Here is a 22,131-nt window from a genome sequence, read left to right as displayed (position 1 = left end):
ACAATGTCTTTAATGCTTTATTATTACTTTATGTTTTTTTATAGCAGTTATGTGACAGTTCACAGTAAAAAGCCAAATACGATAATGGATTCAACGTTTCAGTTCCCATCATGCCTCTCTCTTTCCTCTCCAGTCGGTCCGTCCTTCGACCTGAGCGCTTTCAAAGACGGCCTGGAGGTGATCGTCCCTCATCCCCTCATCATCAGAGTCCCTATCACCGGATACCCGATCCCCAAAGTCAAGTGGACCTTCGGAGAGAAGGAGCTGACCACCGCCGACGAACGCGTCTCCATGACGACCAAGTCCTCGTTCACAGAACTGATCATCACGCCGAGCGTCCGCCCGGACAAAGGCACCTACACCCTGCAGCTGGAGAACGACGTCACGTCTATCTCCGGCGACATCCAAGTCAACGTCATCGGTAACGCCATCGGCAGTTTGTCGTCACTAACACACAAACTGTAAACGGTAGGTTCAAAACTCATTTTTTGGTGTTTCTGTTCGTGTCCTCCAGCGGCGCCCAGCGCTCCGAAGGACTTCAAGGTCCTGGAGGTGACCCGGCAGCACGTCCACCTGAGCTGGGAGCCTCCGGAGCACGACGGAGGAAGTCCTCTGACCGGCTACCAGGTGGAGAAACGGGACGTGTCCCGCAAGACCTGGGTCAAGGTATGACATTTAACATCTGGATTCCTCAGTATGTCGTAGCTTTGACCAGATGTCAGGTGATAACTTCAAACTCTCTCTCTCTTTCAGGTGACCGCCGGTATCCAGGATACGGAGTTCACCGTCACCGACGTGGTTGAAGGAAAGGAGTATCTGTTCAGAGTCACCGCCTGCAACAAGTGTGGACCAGGAGAGCCGGCGTACATTGACGAGCCCGTCAACGTCTCCTCTCCCGCCAGTGAGTCACACCAGGGAGTCTCAAATTAAGAAATATTTCAAGTTTCATCGGCCCGTTTTTATCACATAAGTTTGAAATGCACTTTTGTATAAGTTAGTTTTAGAGTTCAAAGGAGCTTCCTAACCCCGTCCGTCTCGTTTTCTCCAGCCATCCCCGACCCTCCAGAGAACCTGAGGTGGAGAGACAAGTCGGCCAGCGGCATCTTCCTGACCTGGGAGCCGCCCAAGTACGACGGCGGAAGCGGCATCCGAGGCTACAACGTGGAGCGCTGCCAGAGAGGAACCGATAAGTGGGAGCCCTGCGGGGACACGATACCCGAGCTGAAGTGCGAGGTGACGGGTCTGATCGAGGGCCAGTGGTACGCCTACAGAGTCCGGGCCCTGAACCGACTCGGAGCCAGTCGGCCCTGCAAGGCCACCGATGAGATCCAGGCTGTCGATCCAAAAGGTACCCAGAACCTGTCAGAGATCTGAAACTACTTTGCTCTAATTGTGTGCAAAACCTAATCTGAAGCTTGTTTTTTCTTTGCACTGACCCTTCGTCTTTACTTTCCATGCAGAGCCTCCAGAGATCCAGCTGGATGCCAAGCTGCTGGCAGGTCTGACCGCCAAGGCCGGCAGCAAGATCGAACTCCCAGCCGAGGTGACGGGTAAGCCCGAGCCCAGGGTGAAATGGACCAAGGCCGACCTGGTCCTCAAACCAGACGACAGGGTGTCCATCGACACCAAGCCAGGACACTCCTCCGTCACCATCGCCAAGACCATGAGAGACGACAGCTCCACCTACATCATAGAGGCCACCAACAGCAGCGGCCGCGCCACCGCCACCGTCGATGTCAACATCCTCGGTAAGACCAACGGACACGAGGAATAAAAAAATAAAAAAGGTTTCCATGATGAATTTGTTCATTAAATTAAACTTTGCCCACACAGATAAGCCCGGTCCTCCGGCTGCCTTCGACATCTCTGAGATCACCAACGATTCCTGCTTCCTGGCCTGGAACCCTCCGCGTGACGACGGTGGCTCCAAGGTCACCAACTACATCGTCGAGCGCCGAGCCGCCGACAGCGAGATCTGGCACCGGCTGTCCTCTACCGTTAAATTGACCACCTACAAAGCGGTGGGCCTGGTCAAGCTCAAGGATTACATCTTCAGAGTCTTCGCTGAGAACCAGTTTGGCGTCGGCCCACCGGCTGAGCACCTGCCCATCATCGCCAGATACCCCTTCGGTAGGTCATAGATCTGAGGTTTTATGAGGCTTTGGCCGTATTGCCCTACTGTCTTGATCAGGTATGATATGTTGGATCAACTGGGACTAACCTCGTCCCTCCCATCTTGTCCTCAGACACTCCTGGAGCTCCTTACAAGCTGGAGGCTTCGGACATCGCCAAGGACTCTGTGAGCCTGGCCTGGTACGAGCCCGATGAGGATGGAGGAAGCCCCATCACCGGGTACTGGGTGGAGCGACACGAACCGGAACACGACAAGTGGATCAGATGCAACAAGCTGCCCATCACAGACACCAACTACAGGCGAGTCTTCCTGCTCTACTGTCTCTGATGAGTTCTGCGTCTTTGTTAGATTTCAGCGTGTTGACATGACGTGTTTTCCTCTGCAGGGTCAAAGGTCTTCCCACCAGGAAGAAGTACAAGTTCAGAGTCCTGGCTGAGAATCTGGCTGGAACTGGAAAACCCAGCAAGGAGACAGACCAGATCCTCGTCAAAGATCCTATGGGTACAACATTCACCTGCTCTCTTTAGTTGCGTCTAAAATCGTTTCCAAGCATTTAAAAAAACATGGTGGTGTCACTCTTCCAGATCCTCCATGGCCTCCCGGTAAGCCCACGGTGAAGGATGTGGCGAAGACCTCCTGCTTCCTGATGTGGACCAAACCGGAGCACGACGGCGGAGCAAAGATCGACGGCTACATCATTGAGATGCTGAAGAGCGGTACCACGGACTGGATCCGCGTGGCGGAGAACATCAACATCCTGGAGCACTTCCTGAAGGACCTGATGGAGAAGCAGGAGTACTCGTTCAGGGTGCGAGCCGTTAACGTGGCGGGCGAGAGCGAACCCAGCGAGCCCAGCGACCCCGTGCTCTGCAAAGAGAGACTCAGTAAGAAATCAGTCCAGAACAGACACAAAGTGTAGATCTGTGAGAGCCGACGTTAAAGAATCTTTGTCTCCATCTCCTCAGATCCTCCTACGGCGCCTCGCTGGCTGGACGTCGCCAACATCTGCAGGAACAGCGCCGACCTGAAGTGGACGGCGCCCGAGCGCGACGGAGGCTCGCGCATCACCAACTACGTGGTGGAGAAGCGCGACGCCAAGCGTAAAGGCTGGCAGACCGTCGACACCACAGTCAAGGAGCTGAAGTACACTGTGACGCCGCTCAACGAAGGATCGCTCTACGTGTTCCGCGTCGCGGCCGAGAACGCCGTTGGCCTCGGACCGTTCTGCGAGCTGGAGGACTCTGTGCTCGCCAAAGACACTTTCAGTAAGTTAGAGAGCAGTTTGGAGACGCACTTTTTGAATCAGGAGGGCGAAGATAATAAGATTTATTCTTGTTTCAGCTACTCCCGGGCCACCGTACGCCCTCACCGTCATCGCTTTGACCAAGAGATACGTGGACCTGCAGTGGGAGGCACCTAAAAACGACGGTGGCAGACCAATCCTCAAGTAGGTTTTTCTTTTTTTTTCATCTAAAACTTTATTGGCAAGAGATTTGTAAGTTTGGGCAGCGGCGGCGCTCCAGTATGAAGGTTTGTTTACCTGTTGCTGACTCCGCCCTTCAGGTATTCCATTGAGAAGAAGGAGAAGCTTGGAACTCGCTGGGTGAAATGCGGTAAGACTTCGGGTCCAGACTGTAAGTACAGAGTGACCGACGTCATCGAGGGAACCGAGGTCCAGTTCCAGGTCTGCGCCGAGAACGAGGCCGGCATCGGCCATCCGAGCGAACCCACCGAGATCCTCACCATCGAGGACCCGACAGGTTGGTCCAGTAATGAGTTATTCTTTAAATAACCGCCATAGAGAAAGAGTCTAACTCCGTCCGTCCTGTTCCCCTCCAGGCGTCCCATCGCCGCCCGTTGAGCTGCACGTGACCGGAGCCAGCCGCGACTTCCTTTCCATCGCCTGGAAGCCGCCCCAGAGGGATGGCGGCTGCCAAATCTCGGGCTACCATATCGAGATGTGCGCGGCCGGGACGGAGAAGTGGATGAGGGTCAACTCCCGCCCGGTGAAGGAGCTGAAGTACCGCGTGGAGGAGGGCGTGGTCCCCGAGAAGGAGTACATCCTGAGAGTGAGGGCCATCAACTCCATCGGAGTCAGCGAGCCCTCCGACATCTCTGAGAACGTCTTCGCCAAAGAGTCCGACTGTAAGAGCGTCGTCCGCCGGGCTTAAACGCCACATTTTTTCCTCTTTGGCGTTTTGTGAATCATCGAGTTAACTGTGTTCCCGTGTTTCCAGGTAACCCGACGCTGGACTTCCAGACTCTGGACCTGGTTGTCGTGGAAACAGAGAAGCTGCACATCCCGGTTCCCTTCAGAGCCGTCCCGTCGCCCAGAATCACCTGGCACAAAGACGGCAAGGAGATAAAGGCCGACGACCGCCTCGGCTTCAGGTCAGTGTGGCAGTTCATCTCCTCCAGGAAGGAAATACTAAAGATCAGACACGAAACAAGAAGGCACCAACTGAATTGTTTTTTTTTATATCAATCAATATTCCAGATATATCGGACATTTCATCTATGAATCGGTTTCATCTTTATTTGTGGTGATGTTTGTTATGCCTCCGTCTGTCCGGTCCATTCTCGTGAATGCGATATCTCTGATTATTTCAGCTTTAATTCAACATCAGAGGTTTAATTCAGAATAATCCTAAGATTATAAAACGCTCCTGTATCTGTGAATCCGGGTCTTTGGTGGTCTGGTGCGAGCAGCAGTGACTGAAGGGATTGTTTGTGTCCAACAGGAAGGAGTATACTTCCTGTCACCTGGAGGTCGACAGCAGCATTCATCCTGACGCCGGACAATACAAAGTGACTCTGGAGAACAAACTGGGAGCCGCCAGCGCCACCATCAACGTCAAAGTCATCGGTACGCCATCACACACGTCCACGTTTTTCACGTTATCACGTAGATCTCCAGGGTTTCTGATCAACACGCCTCTCTTTCTGTCTTCAGGTCTTCCTGGTCAATGTAAGGAAATCGCGGCCTCTGAGATCACAAAGAGCTCCTGCAAAGTGTCCTGGGATCCTCCAGAGTACGATGGCGGCAGCCCCATCGTTCACTACGTCATGCAGGTCCGACACGGCGGCGTATTTTTTATTTTATTTTAAATCGGACACCGGGGCCTGAACGGTTGGAAACTGATGTTTCTGTTGTTTGTTGTGTGTGCAGCGGCGTGAGGCCGGCAGGAGGACGTACGTCAACATGATGTCCGGAGAGAACAAGCTGACCTGGAACGTCAAAGACCTGATCCCCAATGGAGAGTACTACTTCAGAGTCCAGGCCGTCAACAAGATCGGGGGAGGAGAGTTCATCGAGCTCCGCAACCCGGTCATCGCCGAGGACCAGAAACGTAAGAAAAAAACGGACATCTGCTGTTTGGTACTAATTACTCCACAAATTTGTAAGTGTGTAAAAAAACCTGAAATCTCTCGTCCCAGACATTCCCGACCCCCCGGTGGATGTAGAGACCCACAACCCCACATCCAACACCATCACCCTGACCTGGAAGCCTCCAATGTACGACGGCGGCGCCAAGATCATGGGCTACGTCCTGGAGAAGCAGCAGAAGGGCGAGGACAAGTGGGAGCGGTGCAACGATTTCCTGGTGCCCGTCGTGTCTTACACCGTCAGAGGGCTGAATGAGGGCAAGATGTACACCTTCAGAGTCAAAGCAGAGAACGCCGCCGGGGTCAGCGAGCCATCACGCGCTACGCCCTTCGTCAAGATCTCGTCCGCTGTTGGTGAGGACGCCGTCAGGATGCTGAGATGTTCAGATGGACTCTCGTGTCTCATAATAATAATAATAATAATAATGTGTTCTCTCTCAGATCCTCCGAAGGTGTTCCTGAGCGGCAGCCTGCAGTCCGGTCTCGAGGTGAAGCGCGGCTATGAGATCTGCCTGGACGCCAACATCTCCGGCTCGCCGTACCCTGAGATCACCTGGTACTGGAACAACCAGCGGATCCGACCCGAGACGCTCCGCAAGAGACCCGAGAAACCCCTGAAGAAGAAGGTGGAGAAGAAAGAGGAGGTGAAGAAGGAGGAGGTGAAAAAGGAGGAAGGAGAGGCCGAGAAGAAGGAAGGAGAGGAGAAGAAGAAGGAAGGAGAGGAGAAGAAGAAGGAAGGAGAGGAGAAGAAGAAGGAAGGAGAGGAGAAGAAGGAGGGAGAGGAGAAAAAGGAGGGAGAGGAGAAAAAGGAGGGAGAGGAGAAGAAGGAGGATGAGAAGAAGGAGGAGGAAAAGAAGGAGGAGGTGACAGCAGAGCCAGAGGTGGAGGATACCGACTACCCGACGATAAACGAACGTCTGGTGATCAACGACAGCCGCAGGGGCGTGTCCTCCATCATCATCCGGGACTCGTACCGCGCCGACCATGGCGTCTACACGGTGAAGTTGGAGAACGACCACGGCAGAGCCTCGGCGACCTGCGACGTCAACGTGCTTGGTGAGATCTATTTCTATTCTTTGTGGTAACTCTTTTTATTTAGGGATGGTTACCGAAAACCCGATATTAAACGGGGCCACGCAGCTAAATGCCTAATGCCTCGGTGTAGACTACAGAGCGTTTTTGTCATTATCGTAAAGTATCGGCGCAACATAACCCTCGGCTGTAGGAGCCAAAATGAAAAGCAATCTATATGTAGGTTAACTGTTTTGCTTAGTTTGCCACATATCTTAAAATGCTTGTAAACTAAGCTGCTGGTTGAGACAAAATTTAGCGCAAGTTTGGAGCGTTATTGACCCTCTTTCGCAACAAGCTGGTATGACCTGGTTGGTACCGAAGGATTCATCAGGTTTTTGTAGTTTCATATGTGTTCATTTGTGTTACTGCGTTATTATCGCAGCCGGTGCAGGTTTGGTAAAACTCTCTTTCTTATATTTGACGAGTAAAAACATGGCGGTTCCGTCTGTCCACAGATACTCCGGGGCCTCCGGTGAACTTCAGATTCGAGGAGGTGAGTAAGAACTCGGTGATTTGCAAGTGGGATCCTCCTCTAGACGACGGCGGCAGCGAGATCCTCAACTACACTCTGGAGAAGAAGGACAACTCCAAGCTGGAGATCGGCTATAGCTGCGTCACCTCCACGCTGAGAGGGTGCCGCTACCTGGTGCCCAAACTCATCGAGAAGAAGGAGTACCTCTTCAGGGTCATGGCCGAGAACAAGTTTGGCCCCGGTCCGCACTGCGTCTCCAAACCGCTCATCGCCAAGAATCCTTTCGGTATTTAATCATCGCTCCTGTTCACGCTACGAGCTAAGCTATTGTTTGTGTTCATATTCATTTTGTGATTTTGGTCCCTTCCGTCCTCCTCAGAACCTCCCGAGGCTCCCGATAAGCCAGAGATTGATGACATCACGGCCAACAGCATGCTGGTCAAATGGAACGCGCCAGACGACAAAGGCAGCCCCATCGTGGGATACTGGGTGGAGCGCCGCGAGATCAACAGCTCACACTGGGCGCGTGTCAACAGGTGAGGAAACACTAAACCTGTTTTCTATCTGAGTTTAACGTGAGAGGAAATATCAAAACACATCGATACCATTTTACTAAAATATCTCTTTGCTGTTCTTCAGGGACGTCGTCCCCAACACCGAGCTGAACGTTGAAGGTCTGATGGAGGGGCTGACGTACATCTTCAGGGTGGCGGCTGAAAACCAGGCCGGCCCCGGAAAGTTCAGCCCCCCCTCCGATCCCAAGACGGCCCAGGCTCTCATCTGTACGTACACTCTTCTTAAACCTGTGTTCAGCGCGACTCTGATCAACGCCTCGTTGTCTTAACTGGTCGTCTCCATGTGGTCTTTCTTTCCTCTGAATAATTACATATTTGAAATACTTTACCAAACTGCTAATCAGAAAGCTAGAGTCATGCAGTAAGCATCATATTCGCCTCTTTGCTTTGAATTCATATATTAAAAAGTTCTCTTTGCTCTTGATGTGAATGCGCCATAAGATTCAGGACACTTCTGTCCATGGACACAGAGTCAGTCTAAGAGGTAACATGTCCCATCTGTGTTGATTTGTGACACTGTAGTACCTCCTGGACCTCCAATCGCCCGAGTGGCAGCGACCACCGGCAACTCCATCGACGTGGAGTGGGACCCACCTGCCGACAACGGTGGAGGAGAGATCCTGGGATACCACTTGGATAAGGTCAGATCATCAAGTCACCTATCATCAGCTTCCTGCCTCGCTGTAGCCGCAGGTTCACATTTGTCAATGAGACTTTTCTCAACTCATGACCTCAACACTGTCTGGATCTCAGTTCAGACTAAAGCCTGGAACACACCAGGAACGTCAGCAGCGCGTGGCAGCTGCGTTACCTGATGTTTTTTATTCCGGCGTTTGTGTTAACAGAGCAGCCACACTGCCCGCGTGAGACGCGTCTCACACTGCCCGCGTGAGACGCGTCTCAGCTGCGTCTCTTCTAGAGATTCGAGGTCTCGCTTATTTTTCATGCGTGCCGCGTGTCTCACAGCAACAACAGACAGTGAAAGTGATCTATTGACTGTATATTAACATCATATCAGCAACATTACTACAGTTGACATGTCTCTATCTGTAGAATATGTTACAGAGATGAAAAAAAAGTAAAGACTTATTTTTAAATCAACGCTTCTTGCTTTCATTTCAAAATAAAAGCCCTCAAGGGTTTTTCTGTGGACAAAATTCCTTCATTTGTTAACACGAGGCTTTTATTCTGAAATATGTGCCGGACAGTGTTGTAGAACATGCAGTGACTTGCAGAGCTCCATGAATGAATATAGTACGGGGTTTTAATTGTGGATTATTACTATTATTTACAAATTACCACACGTTTCTTAACCTTTCTCTGTCTAAAATAAATATAAATGATATTTATCAGAAAAGAAAAAAGAGCTCAAAATCAAATCGAGGAAAGCAAAACTGGCACACAGACAGCTTCTGGAAGATCCCTTTAAAGCTAATAACTCCAAAAAGGTGTGGGATACCATGAAATCTATGACAGGAATGTCATCTCCAACTAAACCTATTGTGACAGATAATGAATTTTGCTTTGCCAACGACCTAAACACTTTCTTTACCAGATTGGAATCACTAGACAGTTCTGATAAGTGCACTGAAATACTTAAAATTATTATACCAACTACCTCAGACAGAATTGTCATCACTGTCGAAGATGTTAGGAAAACATTTCGGTGTACAAATTCCAAGAAAGCTGCTGGACCGGATGAATGCAGCGCTTTCCTTCTGAAGAACTTTGCAACCGAGCTGGCACCAGTGTGGCAACCAATCTTTCAGGCTTCCGTAGACACGCACACTGTACCTCTGTCATGGAAAACTGTGCACATAAAACCTTTACCCAAAATATCATGTCCTAAAGAACACAAGGATTTCAGACCAATAGCCCTTACCTCAGTGATTATGAAATCTCTAGAAAGAATTCTGCTCCAATATCTTGTCAGTACAACAAAAGACAAACTCGATCCATATCAATTTGCATATAAGCTTAAGGTTTAAGGGTTAAGGTTGTGGTACAGAAGACGCTGTTGCCACTCTGGTTCATATTATTACGAAACATTTAGACAAACCAAAAACCTTCATCAGCCTTCAATACAATACAGACAGACATCTTGGAGTCAAAAATGGTCCAGCGGGAACTGAATCCCTATTTGATTCACTGGTATGCCTCTTTTCGAGTGGAGTGACAGCAATGCTCTTAAGATTAACACAAGAGTCACCATCTGACTCTCATAAAGTTCCTATTGTTATTTATAACGAAAAAATCCAGCAGTTATTTTCATATAAATATTTGGGAGTAATGATTGATCATCTGTTATCTTGGAAAGACCACATTGAATTTGTCTGTAAAAAGACTAAACAAAGAATTGACTTTCTCCGCCGCCTCAGGTCTTTTGGGGCGAGTAAACAAATTCTTCTTTTGTTTTTTACTTCTGTGATTATGAGTGTCCTGCAGTATTGTTATACTACATGGTACAAGAGTTTGTCCACTACTTTAAAGTCAAAACTGCTTCACCAAATGAAAATCTGCTCAAAGATAGTAGGTCAACCCCTTGAGAAACTCTATGAATCAGCCTCTCATAATAACATCTTAAGGCTGACCAACACCATCGTCTCTGACCCCAACCATGTCCTGAACAGTGAATATCAATTGTTACCATCAAATCAGAGATACAGGGTTCCACGATTTAATAAGGTTAGACTGAAGCACTCTTTTGTACACCTGTCAATCCTAAAACTAAATATGGAGCCTAATCCCAGATCAAACGTACGTTAAAGGGCCCTGAATATCGTCTTCTGTGATTGTAATGTTTAAATGTACGTATTCTTGTTTCTTGTCTTTGTCCTTTTTGTGATGTTGCAAATGGAACTGCTGTTATGCAAAACACATTTCAGACCTGTCTGACAATAAAGTATTATCGTATCGGCGTATAGTGAAATTAAATGGCCATTAAAAGGCAAACTCTATGTAGAAAGAAAGAGCTGATAGCAGCAGAAACGCAGCTAGTGTGAACACCCGACGGGTGATTCATGCAGCCGCCACGTGCTCATGACGTTCCCTGTGTGTCCGGGGCGTAATGTTTCTTTGTTTTCCGTGGTGTTCTTCAGGTCATGGCTGGTACCAATGACTGGTCCAGGGCCACAGAGCGGATGGTGAAGACCCGGGCCTTCACCGTCTATGGAGTCCGTGAGGGAGCCAAGTACATGGTCAGAGTCATCGGCTGCAACTCTGCCGGAGAGGGAACGCCAGGATTCACAGAGTCCGTGTTCGTCAAGAATCCTGCAGGTCAGCCGACAAAAACAGCAAGTCGGAGCAAATAATAAAAGAGGCTGAAATTGGAATTTAATTAGGTCAATTTGTTGTTTCATGCAAAGTATTTGCGTCTTTCCTTGGTTGCCCTCCACAGAGTTGCCGCTGATTGAAATGGACCTGTCTTTCAAGGACGGCTTGATCGTCAGAGCTGGAGAGACACTCCGTTTACCCGCCACAGTCACAGGTAAGCCCTACCCGTGCATCGATTGGACCAAGGACGGTAAAAAGCCTGACAAAGACCGCGTGGAGATCCTCACCGAGGGCAACGACAGCGTCGTTTCTATCATGAACGTCCAGAGGAAGGACTGCGGCAGATACGGCATCTCCGCTTGCAACCCCAGCGGCACCAAGAATGCCTGGTGCAGAGTGGATGTCATGGGTGAGTGGAATGTCCAGGAAGGCGTGGCAAGACTTGATAAATGAATTTGGTGTTATGAAATAAAAATTGAACACAGAAGGATACTGTTGTTTTCATCTTCAGATGTCCCCGGACTCGTCACGGACCTGAAGCCCATCGTCATCACTCGCAAGATGATCTTCCTGAACTGGGACGACCCGGTAGACGACGGAGGCAGCGACCTGACTGGCTTCATCGTGGAGCGAAGAGACGCCAAGGGGCACACGTGGAGGCAGCCCGTTGAAACCATCTCGTCCAAGTGCGAGTGCGGGAACATCGTGGCGGAACAGGAGTACATGTTCCGCGTCATGGCCAGGAACAAGTACGGCCTCGGCCCGGCCTGGGAGCTGGGACCCATCAAGGCTGTTGACCCACTGAGTGAGTCCTAAAATCAATGATTCAGTGCCTAAAATTCGCTCTCGTGAGCAAACCGAGACTTAAAAACTAATTTGTGGTTCTGCAGGCCCACCGTCATACCCCGAGAAGTTCCACTACACCGAGCGCACCAAGAACTCCGTCGCATTGACCTGGAAGCCACCTCGTAATGACGGCGGCAGCCCCGTCCTCGGCTACTTTGTTGAGAAGAAGAGGCAGGACCAGCAGGCCTTCGAGCCCTGCAATACGGTGATCTGCCCTGACATGACCATGACTGTGGAGGGCCTGGAAGAGGACTGGCAGTATGAATTCAGGATCAAGTGTACTAACGTATTGGGAGAGAGCGAGCCATCCATCCCGATGGCCGTGATCATCATAGACGACGAAGGTAAGGCCAAATGATTTGATTGGGACCACAGCAGATTTTTCTTGATGTATTAAAAATAAATTAGGGATGCTAATAGTGTCTTTCTTTGTGTGCTGATTTGTTCCCGTCCTGTCCCTCTCAGTGTCTCCTGAGGTCCACATGCTGATCCACTTCAAGGGCGACAGCATCACCGTGATGAAGGGCGAGCCCATCGAGATGCCTGCCGACATCCTGGGCCTCCCCGTCCCCAAGATCGAGTGGTCCAAGGACGACGTGGTGATTGAGAAGCCCACTGAGACTCTTCTGATTGAGACGGAGGTGACCGGCAGGTTGAACGCAAAGACCAAGCTGTCCATCCCGTCGACCAACCGGAGGGACCGCGGCAGCTACACCGTGACCGCCACCAACACCATGGGTTCAGCCAAGCACACCACCTACGTCACGGTACTGGGTGAGTCGAAACACGCCTCATCGACTCATTCAGAGGCAGAAAACACAGGATGTGCTTATTAGCAGTAGGCGATTTAAGGGAGGGCCCCGACCACGGCTCTGAAATATAAATAAGATAGAATCTATGGCCCGGACCACGACTCTGAAATATCAGTAAGTTAGAATCTATGGCCCCGACCACGACTCTGAAATATCTGTAGCCAGTAGTCGTAAATGAACCGGGCCCATCCGCCTCGCCTGCTGCTTATTAGTCAGTAAAATGGAGTATGTACTAACTTGATTCTGCCCTCCTCTCAGACCGACCACTTCCACCCAGGAATGTGAGCGTGTCCAACATCAGGGCGAAGTCTTGCTTCCTCCGGTGGGACGCACCGTTGGAAGATGGTGGCAGCGCGCTCACCAACTACATTGTTGAGAAGAAGGAAGTGGGGACGGAGCAACCGGCAGTGGAAGAGGGACAGGAAGCTCCAGCTGAACCACAGTGGGAGGCGGTTAACAACAGCGTCATCGACAAGAAATTTGGGGTATGATCCTGATAATAACAACAACAACAACAACAACAACAACAACAACAACAACAATAATAATAATAATGATAATGATGATGATGATGATAATAATAATAATAATAATAATGATAATAATGATAATAATGATGATAATAATAATAATGATAATAATGATGATAATAATAATAATAATAATGATAATAATGATAATAATAATAATAATAATGATAATAATAATAATAATGATAATAATGATGATAATAATAATGATAATAATGATAATAATGATAATAATGATGATAATAATAATAATAATAATGATAATAATGATAATAATAATAATAACAGGGTTGTCTTGTAAAGCCCTACTTGACTCTAATGAGATCACCACTTCCCTCTCCTGCAGGTCTGGGAACTGGACACCAACAAGTCCTACCTGTTCCGGGTCAAAGCTCAGAATCGCTACGGTATATCTGACCCCTGTGTGACGGAGGAAGTCTTGATCATGGACCCATTCGGCCTTCCTGGCCCACCAGAGAAACCAACCATCACAGAGTACTCCAAGACCTCCATGACCCTGACCTGGCAGCCTCCCAGAGACAACGGCGGCTCTGCGATCGTCAGCTACTGGCTGGAGAAGAGGGAGAAAGGCACCGACTACTGGGCCAAAAGTAACAAGGGACCGGTCACCAAGAGGGGCACGAAAGGCTGGGAGTACCAGGTGAGCTGCCGGGGCTTTGTCTCTGTTAGCACCGCGGAGTTACCACAGGTTTTTGCACTCGGCGGCTCAAGTTACCGCAGTCTTAGAAAGGGAGGAGTGAGCGGAGGGGTGCTCAGTTGGTTGCAACCTGCAACCACTAGATGTCACCAAATCCTACACACTGTCCCGGTAAGGAAGGTCCATGAAAGACTTCTAAGATCTATCTCAGATCTTTCCTGAACGTGGACTGAGCATTTAGGATGCTTCATCCAGGCCTTTAGGTAGGCCCATTGGAGAGAGTTAGAGAGGTCCATCACAAACCTTTACAAAGGTCTGTTACAGACCTTTAGAATTATCTATCCAAGAACCTTTAGGGTGGTCCTTTGTAGACCTTCAGCTCTGGTCTGTTGCAGACCTTTGGAAAGGTCCATGACAAATCTTTATAAAATTCTATTATAAACTTTAAAAAAGGTCTGTCGAAGACCTTTTAAGAAGTCCTTTACAGACCTTTTAAAAGGTCTTTGACCCATAGAATGGTCTATCAGAAACCTTTGGGATGGTCCTTTATAGACCTTTAGGAAGGTCCATCACAAACCTTTAAAGGGTCTGTTACAGACCTTTAGAATAGTCCATCAAAAACCTTCAGGATGGTCTGTTGCGGACATTTGGGAGGGTCCATCGCAAACATTTAGAAAATTCCATTATAGACTTTAAAAAAAAGGTCTGTCGAAGATCTTTTAAGAAGGTCCTTCACAGACCTTCAGGATGTTCTGTCACAGGCCATTAGGAAGATCCTTCACAATCCTTTAAGAAGACCCGCTAGCCACAAGAAGTCTGTTGAATCCACTCATCTTTCTGTGTCTCCCAGGTGATGCGTCTGATCGAAGGAACAGAGTACGAGTTCAGGGTTGCTGCCACCAATTCTGCAGGAACTGGACCGTTCAGCGGACCGTCCGACTCTGCCTTTGCCGTCAATCCACTCAGTGAGTATAAAACAACAGGCGTTGGATAATAAATAAGCCCTACATACCAAAATGAACGTTTATATATAATACCAAAACAACCCAAATCACCGTTATTAATCCAGATCGGTAGTCTGGGACAGACTGGGTTCTCTGTGTTTTGGAAGATGATGAATTTGATTTTCCCAAACTGGATACTATTCTTACAAACCGCTGCTCTCCACTCCAGCTCCTCCAAGCATGCCCGCCGCCCCCGTGGTGGTTGATAAGAACAAGTACAGCGTCAAGCTGTCCTGGAAGCCACCAGAGAGGGACGGAGGAAGCCCCGTCAAGGGCTACATCATCCAGATCCAGGATGAGGGCTCATCAGGGTGGGTGAGTGTGAATGACCACGACTCCCTCATCCCCACCACCGAGTTCACCATGCCCAGCCTCCGCGAGCTGAAACGCTACCACTTCAGGGTCATCGCCGTCAACGACATTGGCGACTCCGACCCCAGCCCCCGCACCGACGAGGTTCTGATTGAGGACGTCCAGCGTATGTCGCACTTTAAAGTCTCAATTCAATAAATAGATGTTAATCTTTATCCCAAAAGTTTGTACTGATGTCCTGATGTTTTCTTACTCTGCAGTCGGTCCTTCCATCTCCATCGACTTAATCGTCGACGACCTGTTGTACATCCGTGCTGGAGATCCGATCATGATCCCCGCCACCATCACTGGCCGCCCTGTTCCCAAGGTAACCTGGGACTTTTATGGCAAAGCCAAGACGCACAAGAAGAACAAGCTGCACACCCTGCCTGTGGACTCCGCGGTGAGACCTGCATCTTTCTTCTATTCTCATATTTACGAAGAAAGTTGTACAGTTTATAGAACACTATCTGCTATCAAGGTCGAATGTTCAAACTGTTTTCTTGTATTCAGGTTGAGTCCACAGACACCACGTCCATTGTGAGCATCCCCGTCAGTCTGAGGAGCCACTCTGGACGCTACAACATCACCGCCAAGAACAAGTCCGGACAGAAACACGTCAACGTCTTTGTCAACGTCCTCGGTGTGTCTACGTTGTTGGTATATAGTACGTTGGAGTGAGTGTTGGCTTTGTTCTCGGATCTCTGACTGTGATATTCCTCCCGGCTGTTGCAGACGTCCCCGGACCGGTGAAGGAGCTGAGAGTTACCGACGTCACCCGGTCAACCATGAGGCTGATCTGGAAACTCCCCGACAACGACGGAGGAGAGAGAATCAAGAGCTACCTTGTGGAGAAGAAATGTGTCTCCGACAAGGCCTGGACAAAGGTGAACATTGTTATTGTAGTTCCTCTTTTACAAAAAAGTTTCCACAGGTAGAATTTCAGCTCAGGCTGTCAAACTAATTTGTTTTAATGCCACTAATTTCTTTAATGCAACTTGTTATTGATTATTAACTGATGGGTTGGTTTGTTATCAGGTGAACGCAGCCTGTGCCAGCATGGCCTACGTGGTGCCGGGCCTGCTGGAAGGTCAGGACTACCTGTTCAGGGTCCGAGCTGAGAACAGACTCGGATTCGGCCCGTTCACCGTCACCAGTGACCCCGTCCGGGCCAGAGACCCCATCTGTGAGGACGCACCGACAGAGACAAACTGCCAAAACCTTGCTGGAATTGTTCGCTAAACGCTAATCCACCTCTTCTTCTTCCTGCTCTTCCTCAGACCCCCCCGACCCCCCAATCAAGGTCACGGTCAACCTGGTGACGAAGAACACCGTCACTCTGAGCTGGGAGCCTCCCAAGAACAACGGCGGCTCTCCAGTGAAGCATTACATCATCGAGCGTTTGAGCTGGGACACCAGCGGCAAGGAGAAGGAGACGTGGAAGCAGTGCAACAAGAGAGACGTGGAGGAGCTCAGCTTCGTGGTGGAGGACCTGAAGGAGGTCGGTTCACGTCCCTCAGAGGATCCGCCACCCTCACTTCACCACTTCCTGCCTTCATTAATGCTCATTATTACACTTTTACTGAATTAATAGTGTTGTTCTTGATGTGCAGGGAGCAGAATATGAGTTCAGAGTAAAAGCTGTGAACGCCGCCGGACCCAGCCGACCCTCCGCCACCGCCGGACCCCTGTTCATCAAGGATCAGACATGTGAGTGTCACAGATTTCAGCTAAGCTTATCTTTTTAGACTATATATATATAATATAATAAGATTTCAGGGTGTTGCATTCAACCTCTCCAGTTGGTTAGTTTCGTTGTGCCACGTTCATAAAGCATCTGGCGTGTCCCTGCAGGCGCTCCCACCATCGAACTGCGTGAGGCCATGGAGGGCGAGGAGGGCTGTGATGTCAGCATTGTGGCGAAGGTGAGCGGCTGTCCATTCCCCACGCTCACCTGGCAGAAAGCCAGCCTGGCCAAACCCGAGGAGAAAGCCGCCGTCCAGTACGACCAGCACATGAACAAACTGGTGACCCAGGACAAGTGCACGCTGCTGATCCAGCAGGCCAGCCGGCACGACAGCGCCCTCTACAGCCTGACGGCCACCAACAGCCTGGGCACCGCCACCAAGGACATCAGGGTCGCCGTGCTCGGTGAGAAACACAAACCTTAACACTTCGTCACACCAGGTTGTGATAGGAATTTTTTTTTTTATCTATGCAAACATTATTTTGTACCTAGCGTTACTTCTGAGGCCGAGACTTAGCATAGCATTACAGATACCATTTTATTATTTACAGGTTTGAGAATCTATCGTGGTTAACGTCGTTTATCTATTTCCTTCCCCTCCCGCCCCCCTGCAGGACCTCCCGGCCAGTGCGTCGGACCCATCAAGTTCACCGAGGTGTTTGCGGAGAGAATCGGCCTGGCCTGGAACGCTCCCAAAGACGACGGCGGATCCAAGATCACCAACTACGTGGTTGAGAAGCGCGAGGATAACAGGAAGTCCTGGGTCCACGTGTCCAACGACCTCAAGGAGTGCGCCTACGTGGTGACCCGGCTGACGGAGAGCCACGAGTACGAGTTCAGGGTCATGGCCCAGAACAAGTTTGGAGTCGGTCCTCCGCTGGTCAGTGAGCCGGAGAAGGCCAGAAACCTCTTCAGTGAGTTCAGATCAGTCTTAAATCATCAATAATGAAATCATTATTGATGACGTATTGATTATTGATGACCATCCCGTCCTCTTGCAGCCGTCCCAGGTCAGTGCGAGAAGCCGACCTTAACGGACGTCAGTCTGGAGTCCATGACCGTCAACTGGGAGGAGCCCAAGTACGACGGCGGCTCCTCGATCACCGGCTACTTCGTGGAGAAGATGGAGACCACCGCCAAGCGCTGGGTCCGCGCAACCCACGACCCGCTCCGAGCGCTGCCTCTGGGCAACAACTGCATCATCACCGTCCTGCAGACGGGCTACACGTACCAGTTCAGGGTCATCGCCGCCAACGCCGCTGGCTGCGGTCTGCCCAGTTTGCCCTCGGACCCCGCACTCTGCAGAGACCCCCTCAGTAAGTTAATGTTAATAATAATATAATATAATATAATATAATATAATATGATATGATATGAGTATAACCTCTGGGTGACTCTGTGCAGTGCCTCCCGGGCCGCCCACTCCGAAGGTGACGGACTGGACGAAGTCAACGGTGGAGCTGGAGTGGATTCCCCCCGTGGATGACGGAGGGTCAAAGGTCACGGGTTACATTGCGGAGTTCAAGGAGGTGAACAAGGAGGAGGAGGAGAAGAAGGCTCAGAGGAAGTTGCTGCTGAGCGCCGACGAGGAGGAGAAGGAGCCCGAGAGCGACGAGAGCTGGCAGAAGGTAGGAACCAAACTGATGTCATAAAAATAACTACTAAAAATGCAAAAGACTGATCGTTCAGAGAGAGAACGAGGTGTCACTAAAGGAGAAGAAGGTGTCACTCCATCACGTACAGCGTCATGTTTTCCTGTTTTAGGGATTGAGAGTTGATTGAGTCTGATTTTCCTCTCGTCTCTATCCAGGCGAAGGACACAGAGATTAGAGGAACCAAGTTCGTGGTTGCTGGTCTGAAGGAAGGTGGTCTGTACCGCTTCAGAGTCCGAGCCGTGAACGTCGCCGGAGTTGGAGAACCGGGACTGGTGTCTGAGCTGATCGAGGTCAAAGACAGAACAAGTAAGACTCTGATCCACCTCACGTTGAACTGTGGACAACAGAATATTTTATTAAATAAAAACTGTCCCTCCCTCATCCAGTTCCCCCTGAGATGGACCTGGACGCCTCGGTGAAGGAGAAGATCGTGGTCCACGCTGGCGCCACCATCCGCATCATCGCCTACGTGTCCGGTAAACCCGCCCCCCAGATCTCCTGGTCCCGGGACGACGCCGAGGTGCCTAAAGAGTCCGTGGTGGAGACGACGGGCATCTCCAATTCGCTGGTCATCAAGAACTGCAGACGCCAACACCAGGGCATGTACATGCTGAGCGCCAAGAACGAGGGCGGAGAGAGGAAGAAGGCCGTCATCGTGGAGGTCCTGGGTGAGTCCCATTTCTGAAGTAGGGTTTACAGGATGCCTCCGTATGTGCGCACATAGATGTCTGACTTCCTGTCTGTCCCCCTCCCTCCAGACGTCCCCGGACCGGTCGGTCTTCCCTTCGCCGGCGAGAATCTGACCAACGACTCCTGCAAGCTGACCTGGTACACCCCCGAGGATGACGGCGGCTCGGCCATCACCAACTACATCATCGAGAAGAGGGAGTCGGACCGCATGGGCTGGACGTCGGTGTCCTACACGGTGACGAGGAACAACGCCGTGGTGCAGGGACTCATCGACGGCAAGGGCTACTTCTTCAGGATCGCGGCTGAGAACATCATCGGCATGGGACCGTTCATCGAGACCGACAAGATGGTTCTCATCAAGGACCCCATCTGTGAGTCAGACACACAACGACCTGAAATATCGGACTTTACAGGACCGGGGGAGGGGGGGAATGTTACAAGAAAAAACTCTGAATTTCTGAGATTGATGTCACAAATTTACAAGTAAAAAACGTGTTTATGTTTTTGAGTTTGATTCAGAATATGAGAAAGTGTCCTTCAATCACGTTTATGTGTCCTCCAGCCGTCCCGGAGCGCCCAGAAGACCTGCATATCACCGCCATCACTAAGGACTCCCTCTCAGTCGCCTGGAGGCCGCCCAAGTACGACGGTGGCGCCGAGGTGACCGAGTACGTCCTGGAGTCCCGCATGGTTGGCCGGGACAACTTCGTACGAGTAGGAGGAGACACCAAGCTGATGGACAGGAAGTTCACACTGACGGGGCTGAAGGACGGCTCGAGCCACGAGTTCAGGGTCTCCGCCATCAACCATGTGGGACAGGGAAAACCGTCCTTCGCCACCAAACCTGTCCAGTGCAAGGACGAGCTCGGTGAGTGATGAAAAAACTAGAGATGCTCCGATACAGAATATCCGATACGACATTATTAACGTCTGAATGTGTCCCCCCCCCCCCAGAACCGCCCACTCTTGACCTGGACTTCAGAGACAAGATGATGGTGAAGGTGGGAGACACATGCACGCTGTCGGGACGCTTCGGTGGCAAACCGGCCCCGGCTATCGCCTGGACGAAGAACGAGGAGGAGCTGAAGGCGGACGATGAGATCAGCCTCCACAGCACCGCCCGCCACCTCAGCCTCACCATCGGCAAGGCCAAGAGGGAGCACAGCGGCTGCTACTGCGTCAGCGTGGAGAACGCCTGCGGATCTCGCACAGGGATCTGCACCATCACCGTAGTCGGTGAGTCGCTGCTCCAGTAGAGCATACGATGGATCAAGTAGTTCAAGATAGTGCAAATATGTTTCCAGATTTTAAAACCCAATAAACCTGACACCTGTGTGTGTCAACGCTTGGTCCCCGTCAGACCGTCCTCAGCCTCCGGAGGGCCCTGTGGTCTTCAACGAGGTCTACAGGAACTACATGGTGATCTCCTGGAACCCCCCTCTGGATGACGGAGGCTGCGCCGTCTCCAACTACATCATCGAGAAGAGAGACACCAACAGAGAACTGTGGATGCCCGTCATCTCGTCCTGCACCAGGACCACCTGCAGGGTGAGCACATCAGTAACTATAGTAACTAGATAAACTAGTTAGTGGTCCTGAAGGCTTTAGCAACCAAAAAAGTACTGAGGTTTTCAGTAGACAGCCACTGACCTGACGTCTGCCTGCCGCTGTCTGTCTGTTGCTTCAGGTGCCGAAACTGATCGAAGGCCGTGATTACATCATCAGGATCATGGCTCAGAACATATACGGCATCAGTGAACCGCTGCTGTCTGCAGAGAGCAAGGCCAGAGACGTCTTCAGTAAGCCCTGACACCGACTGACACGTTCACACCGAGATGATGTACAAGTGTGTCTGATGTCGGTTTGTTTGTTTGTTTCCTCCAGATGTGCCCGACGCTCCTAAACAACCCACGGTGAAGGAGGCCTACCACGACTCGGCTCTCATCAGCTGGGAACCACCTGCTGACGGAGGAAAACCGATCACAGGCTACATCGTGGAGAGGAAGGAGACCATGGCCAAAAGGTACAGGTTTCAGAGTGTGTTGGCTAGTTTTAGTTCAGTTTTAGTTAGTTTTCAGACTGTGTTTACCCGACGTCTGGAGTACCCCGCTACGCCTTCTGGCCTCGCGACCCGGCACCGGATAAGAGGAAGCAAATGGATGGATGGTTTGATGTTTCCCAGCGGCTCATAGATTAACCAGTGATGTTTCTGCTTCCAGGTGGGTTCGCTGCAACACGGAGAGAATCTGTCCGAAGGTGGAGTACTGGGTGATGGAGCTGCTGAAAGGCTGCGAGTACGAGTTCAGAGTCAGCGCTGAGAACGTGGTGGGAGCCGGAGACCCGAGCCCACCGTCCAAACCCGTCTTCGCCAAAGATCCCATCGGTAAGTTCACACCTCTTACAGCGACACTTTATCTTATTGCTGTTACTGTATCCTACTCACAACAAGAACTCCTCCCTGTTCTTTACCGCAGTGAAACCCGGTCCTCCGGTGAACTTCGAGGCCATCGACTTCACCAAGGAGTCGGTGACTCTGTCCTGGGAGCCGCCCACCGACACCGGCAGAGGAAAGATCTTCGGATACCTGCTGGAGTTCCAGAAGGCCGCAGAGGAGGAGTGGTCCAAGGTGAAATCTGCTGCCCGGAGGACTTTTATGACTTTCACACTGCATCTTCTTAATCTTAAATAAAATTAAACTGAACTCTTGTCCCGCTGCTGTCCTCAGGTGAACCAGACTCCAGACTCCTGCCAGGAGACCAAGTTTAAGGTGATCAACCTGGAGGATGGTGCTCTGTACCGCTTCAGAGTCATGGCGGTCAACGCCGCCGGAGAGTCCGACCCAGCTAACTTGAAGGAGCCGATCAAAGTGCAAGACAGACTTGGTGAGTCTTCATCGCTGTGTGGTTGAGTATTATCTGAACCG

At 50.6% G+C, this 22,131-nt stretch overlaps 1 protein-coding gene across 4 annotated transcripts in view; it reads left to right on the top strand.

Moving 5' to 3' along the window:
- ttn.2 (titin, tandem duplicate 2) overlaps positions 1–22,131 on the top strand; it is a 235,068-nt gene that overhangs the window by 146,394 nt on the left and 66,543 nt on the right. For all 4 annotated transcript variants that reach the window (XM_074657997.1, XM_074658000.1, XM_074657999.1 and 1 more), the window contains 53 exons: positions 134–421; positions 515–666; positions 754–901; positions 1,049–1,348; positions 1,461–1,748; positions 1,834–2,130; positions 2,247–2,433; positions 2,520–2,635; positions 2,719–3,018; positions 3,100–3,399; positions 3,476–3,581; positions 3,698–3,894; positions 3,974–4,279; positions 4,372–4,525; positions 4,876–5,000; positions 5,088–5,206; positions 5,304–5,484; positions 5,573–5,875; positions 5,963–6,577; positions 7,051–7,353; positions 7,447–7,603; positions 7,707–7,849; positions 8,165–8,283; positions 10,741–10,918; positions 11,040–11,324; positions 11,427–11,720; positions 11,806–12,105; positions 12,227–12,535; positions 12,832–13,058; positions 13,450–13,764; positions 14,612–14,726; positions 14,935–15,243; positions 15,338–15,519; positions 15,630–15,759; positions 15,852–16,003; positions 16,155–16,302; positions 16,397–16,617; positions 16,730–16,826; positions 16,971–17,267; positions 17,478–17,777; positions 17,865–18,179; positions 18,268–18,491; positions 18,674–18,824; positions 18,905–19,186; positions 19,277–19,579; positions 19,771–20,076; positions 20,163–20,444; positions 20,569–20,756; positions 20,896–21,007; positions 21,093–21,231; positions 21,428–21,591; positions 21,683–21,834; positions 21,934–22,090. In XM_074657997.1, coding sequence (XP_074514098.1) covers positions 134–421; positions 515–666; positions 754–901; positions 1,049–1,348; positions 1,461–1,748; positions 1,834–2,130; positions 2,247–2,433; positions 2,520–2,635; positions 2,719–3,018; positions 3,100–3,399; positions 3,476–3,581; positions 3,698–3,894; positions 3,974–4,279; positions 4,372–4,525; positions 4,876–5,000; positions 5,088–5,206; positions 5,304–5,484; positions 5,573–5,875; positions 5,963–6,577; positions 7,051–7,353; positions 7,447–7,603; positions 7,707–7,849; positions 8,165–8,283; positions 10,741–10,918; positions 11,040–11,324; positions 11,427–11,720; positions 11,806–12,105; positions 12,227–12,535; positions 12,832–13,058; positions 13,450–13,764; positions 14,612–14,726; positions 14,935–15,243; positions 15,338–15,519; positions 15,630–15,759; positions 15,852–16,003; positions 16,155–16,302; positions 16,397–16,617; positions 16,730–16,826; positions 16,971–17,267; positions 17,478–17,777; positions 17,865–18,179; positions 18,268–18,491; positions 18,674–18,824; positions 18,905–19,186; positions 19,277–19,579; positions 19,771–20,076; positions 20,163–20,444; positions 20,569–20,756; positions 20,896–21,007; positions 21,093–21,231; positions 21,428–21,591; positions 21,683–21,834; positions 21,934–22,090 — 11,838 coding nt within the window. The remainder of the gene's footprint in view (positions 1–133; positions 422–514; positions 667–753; positions 902–1,048; positions 1,349–1,460; positions 1,749–1,833; positions 2,131–2,246; positions 2,434–2,519; positions 2,636–2,718; positions 3,019–3,099; positions 3,400–3,475; positions 3,582–3,697; positions 3,895–3,973; positions 4,280–4,371; positions 4,526–4,875; positions 5,001–5,087; positions 5,207–5,303; positions 5,485–5,572; positions 5,876–5,962; positions 6,578–7,050; positions 7,354–7,446; positions 7,604–7,706; positions 7,850–8,164; positions 8,284–10,740; positions 10,919–11,039; positions 11,325–11,426; positions 11,721–11,805; positions 12,106–12,226; positions 12,536–12,831; positions 13,059–13,449; positions 13,765–14,611; positions 14,727–14,934; positions 15,244–15,337; positions 15,520–15,629; positions 15,760–15,851; positions 16,004–16,154; positions 16,303–16,396; positions 16,618–16,729; positions 16,827–16,970; positions 17,268–17,477; positions 17,778–17,864; positions 18,180–18,267; positions 18,492–18,673; positions 18,825–18,904; positions 19,187–19,276; positions 19,580–19,770; positions 20,077–20,162; positions 20,445–20,568; positions 20,757–20,895; positions 21,008–21,092; positions 21,232–21,427; positions 21,592–21,682; positions 21,835–21,933; positions 22,091–22,131) is intronic.

Source organism: Sebastes fasciatus, chromosome 14 (assembly GCF_043250625.1).
Source record: "Sebastes fasciatus isolate fSebFas1 chromosome 14, fSebFas1.pri, whole genome shotgun sequence".
NCBI classification, from domain to species: domain Eukaryota; kingdom Metazoa; phylum Chordata; class Actinopteri; order Perciformes; family Sebastidae; genus Sebastes; species Sebastes fasciatus.
The sequence above is the reverse complement of the archived record's forward strand: the minus strand, read 5'-3'. Positions and strand labels throughout refer to the sequence as shown.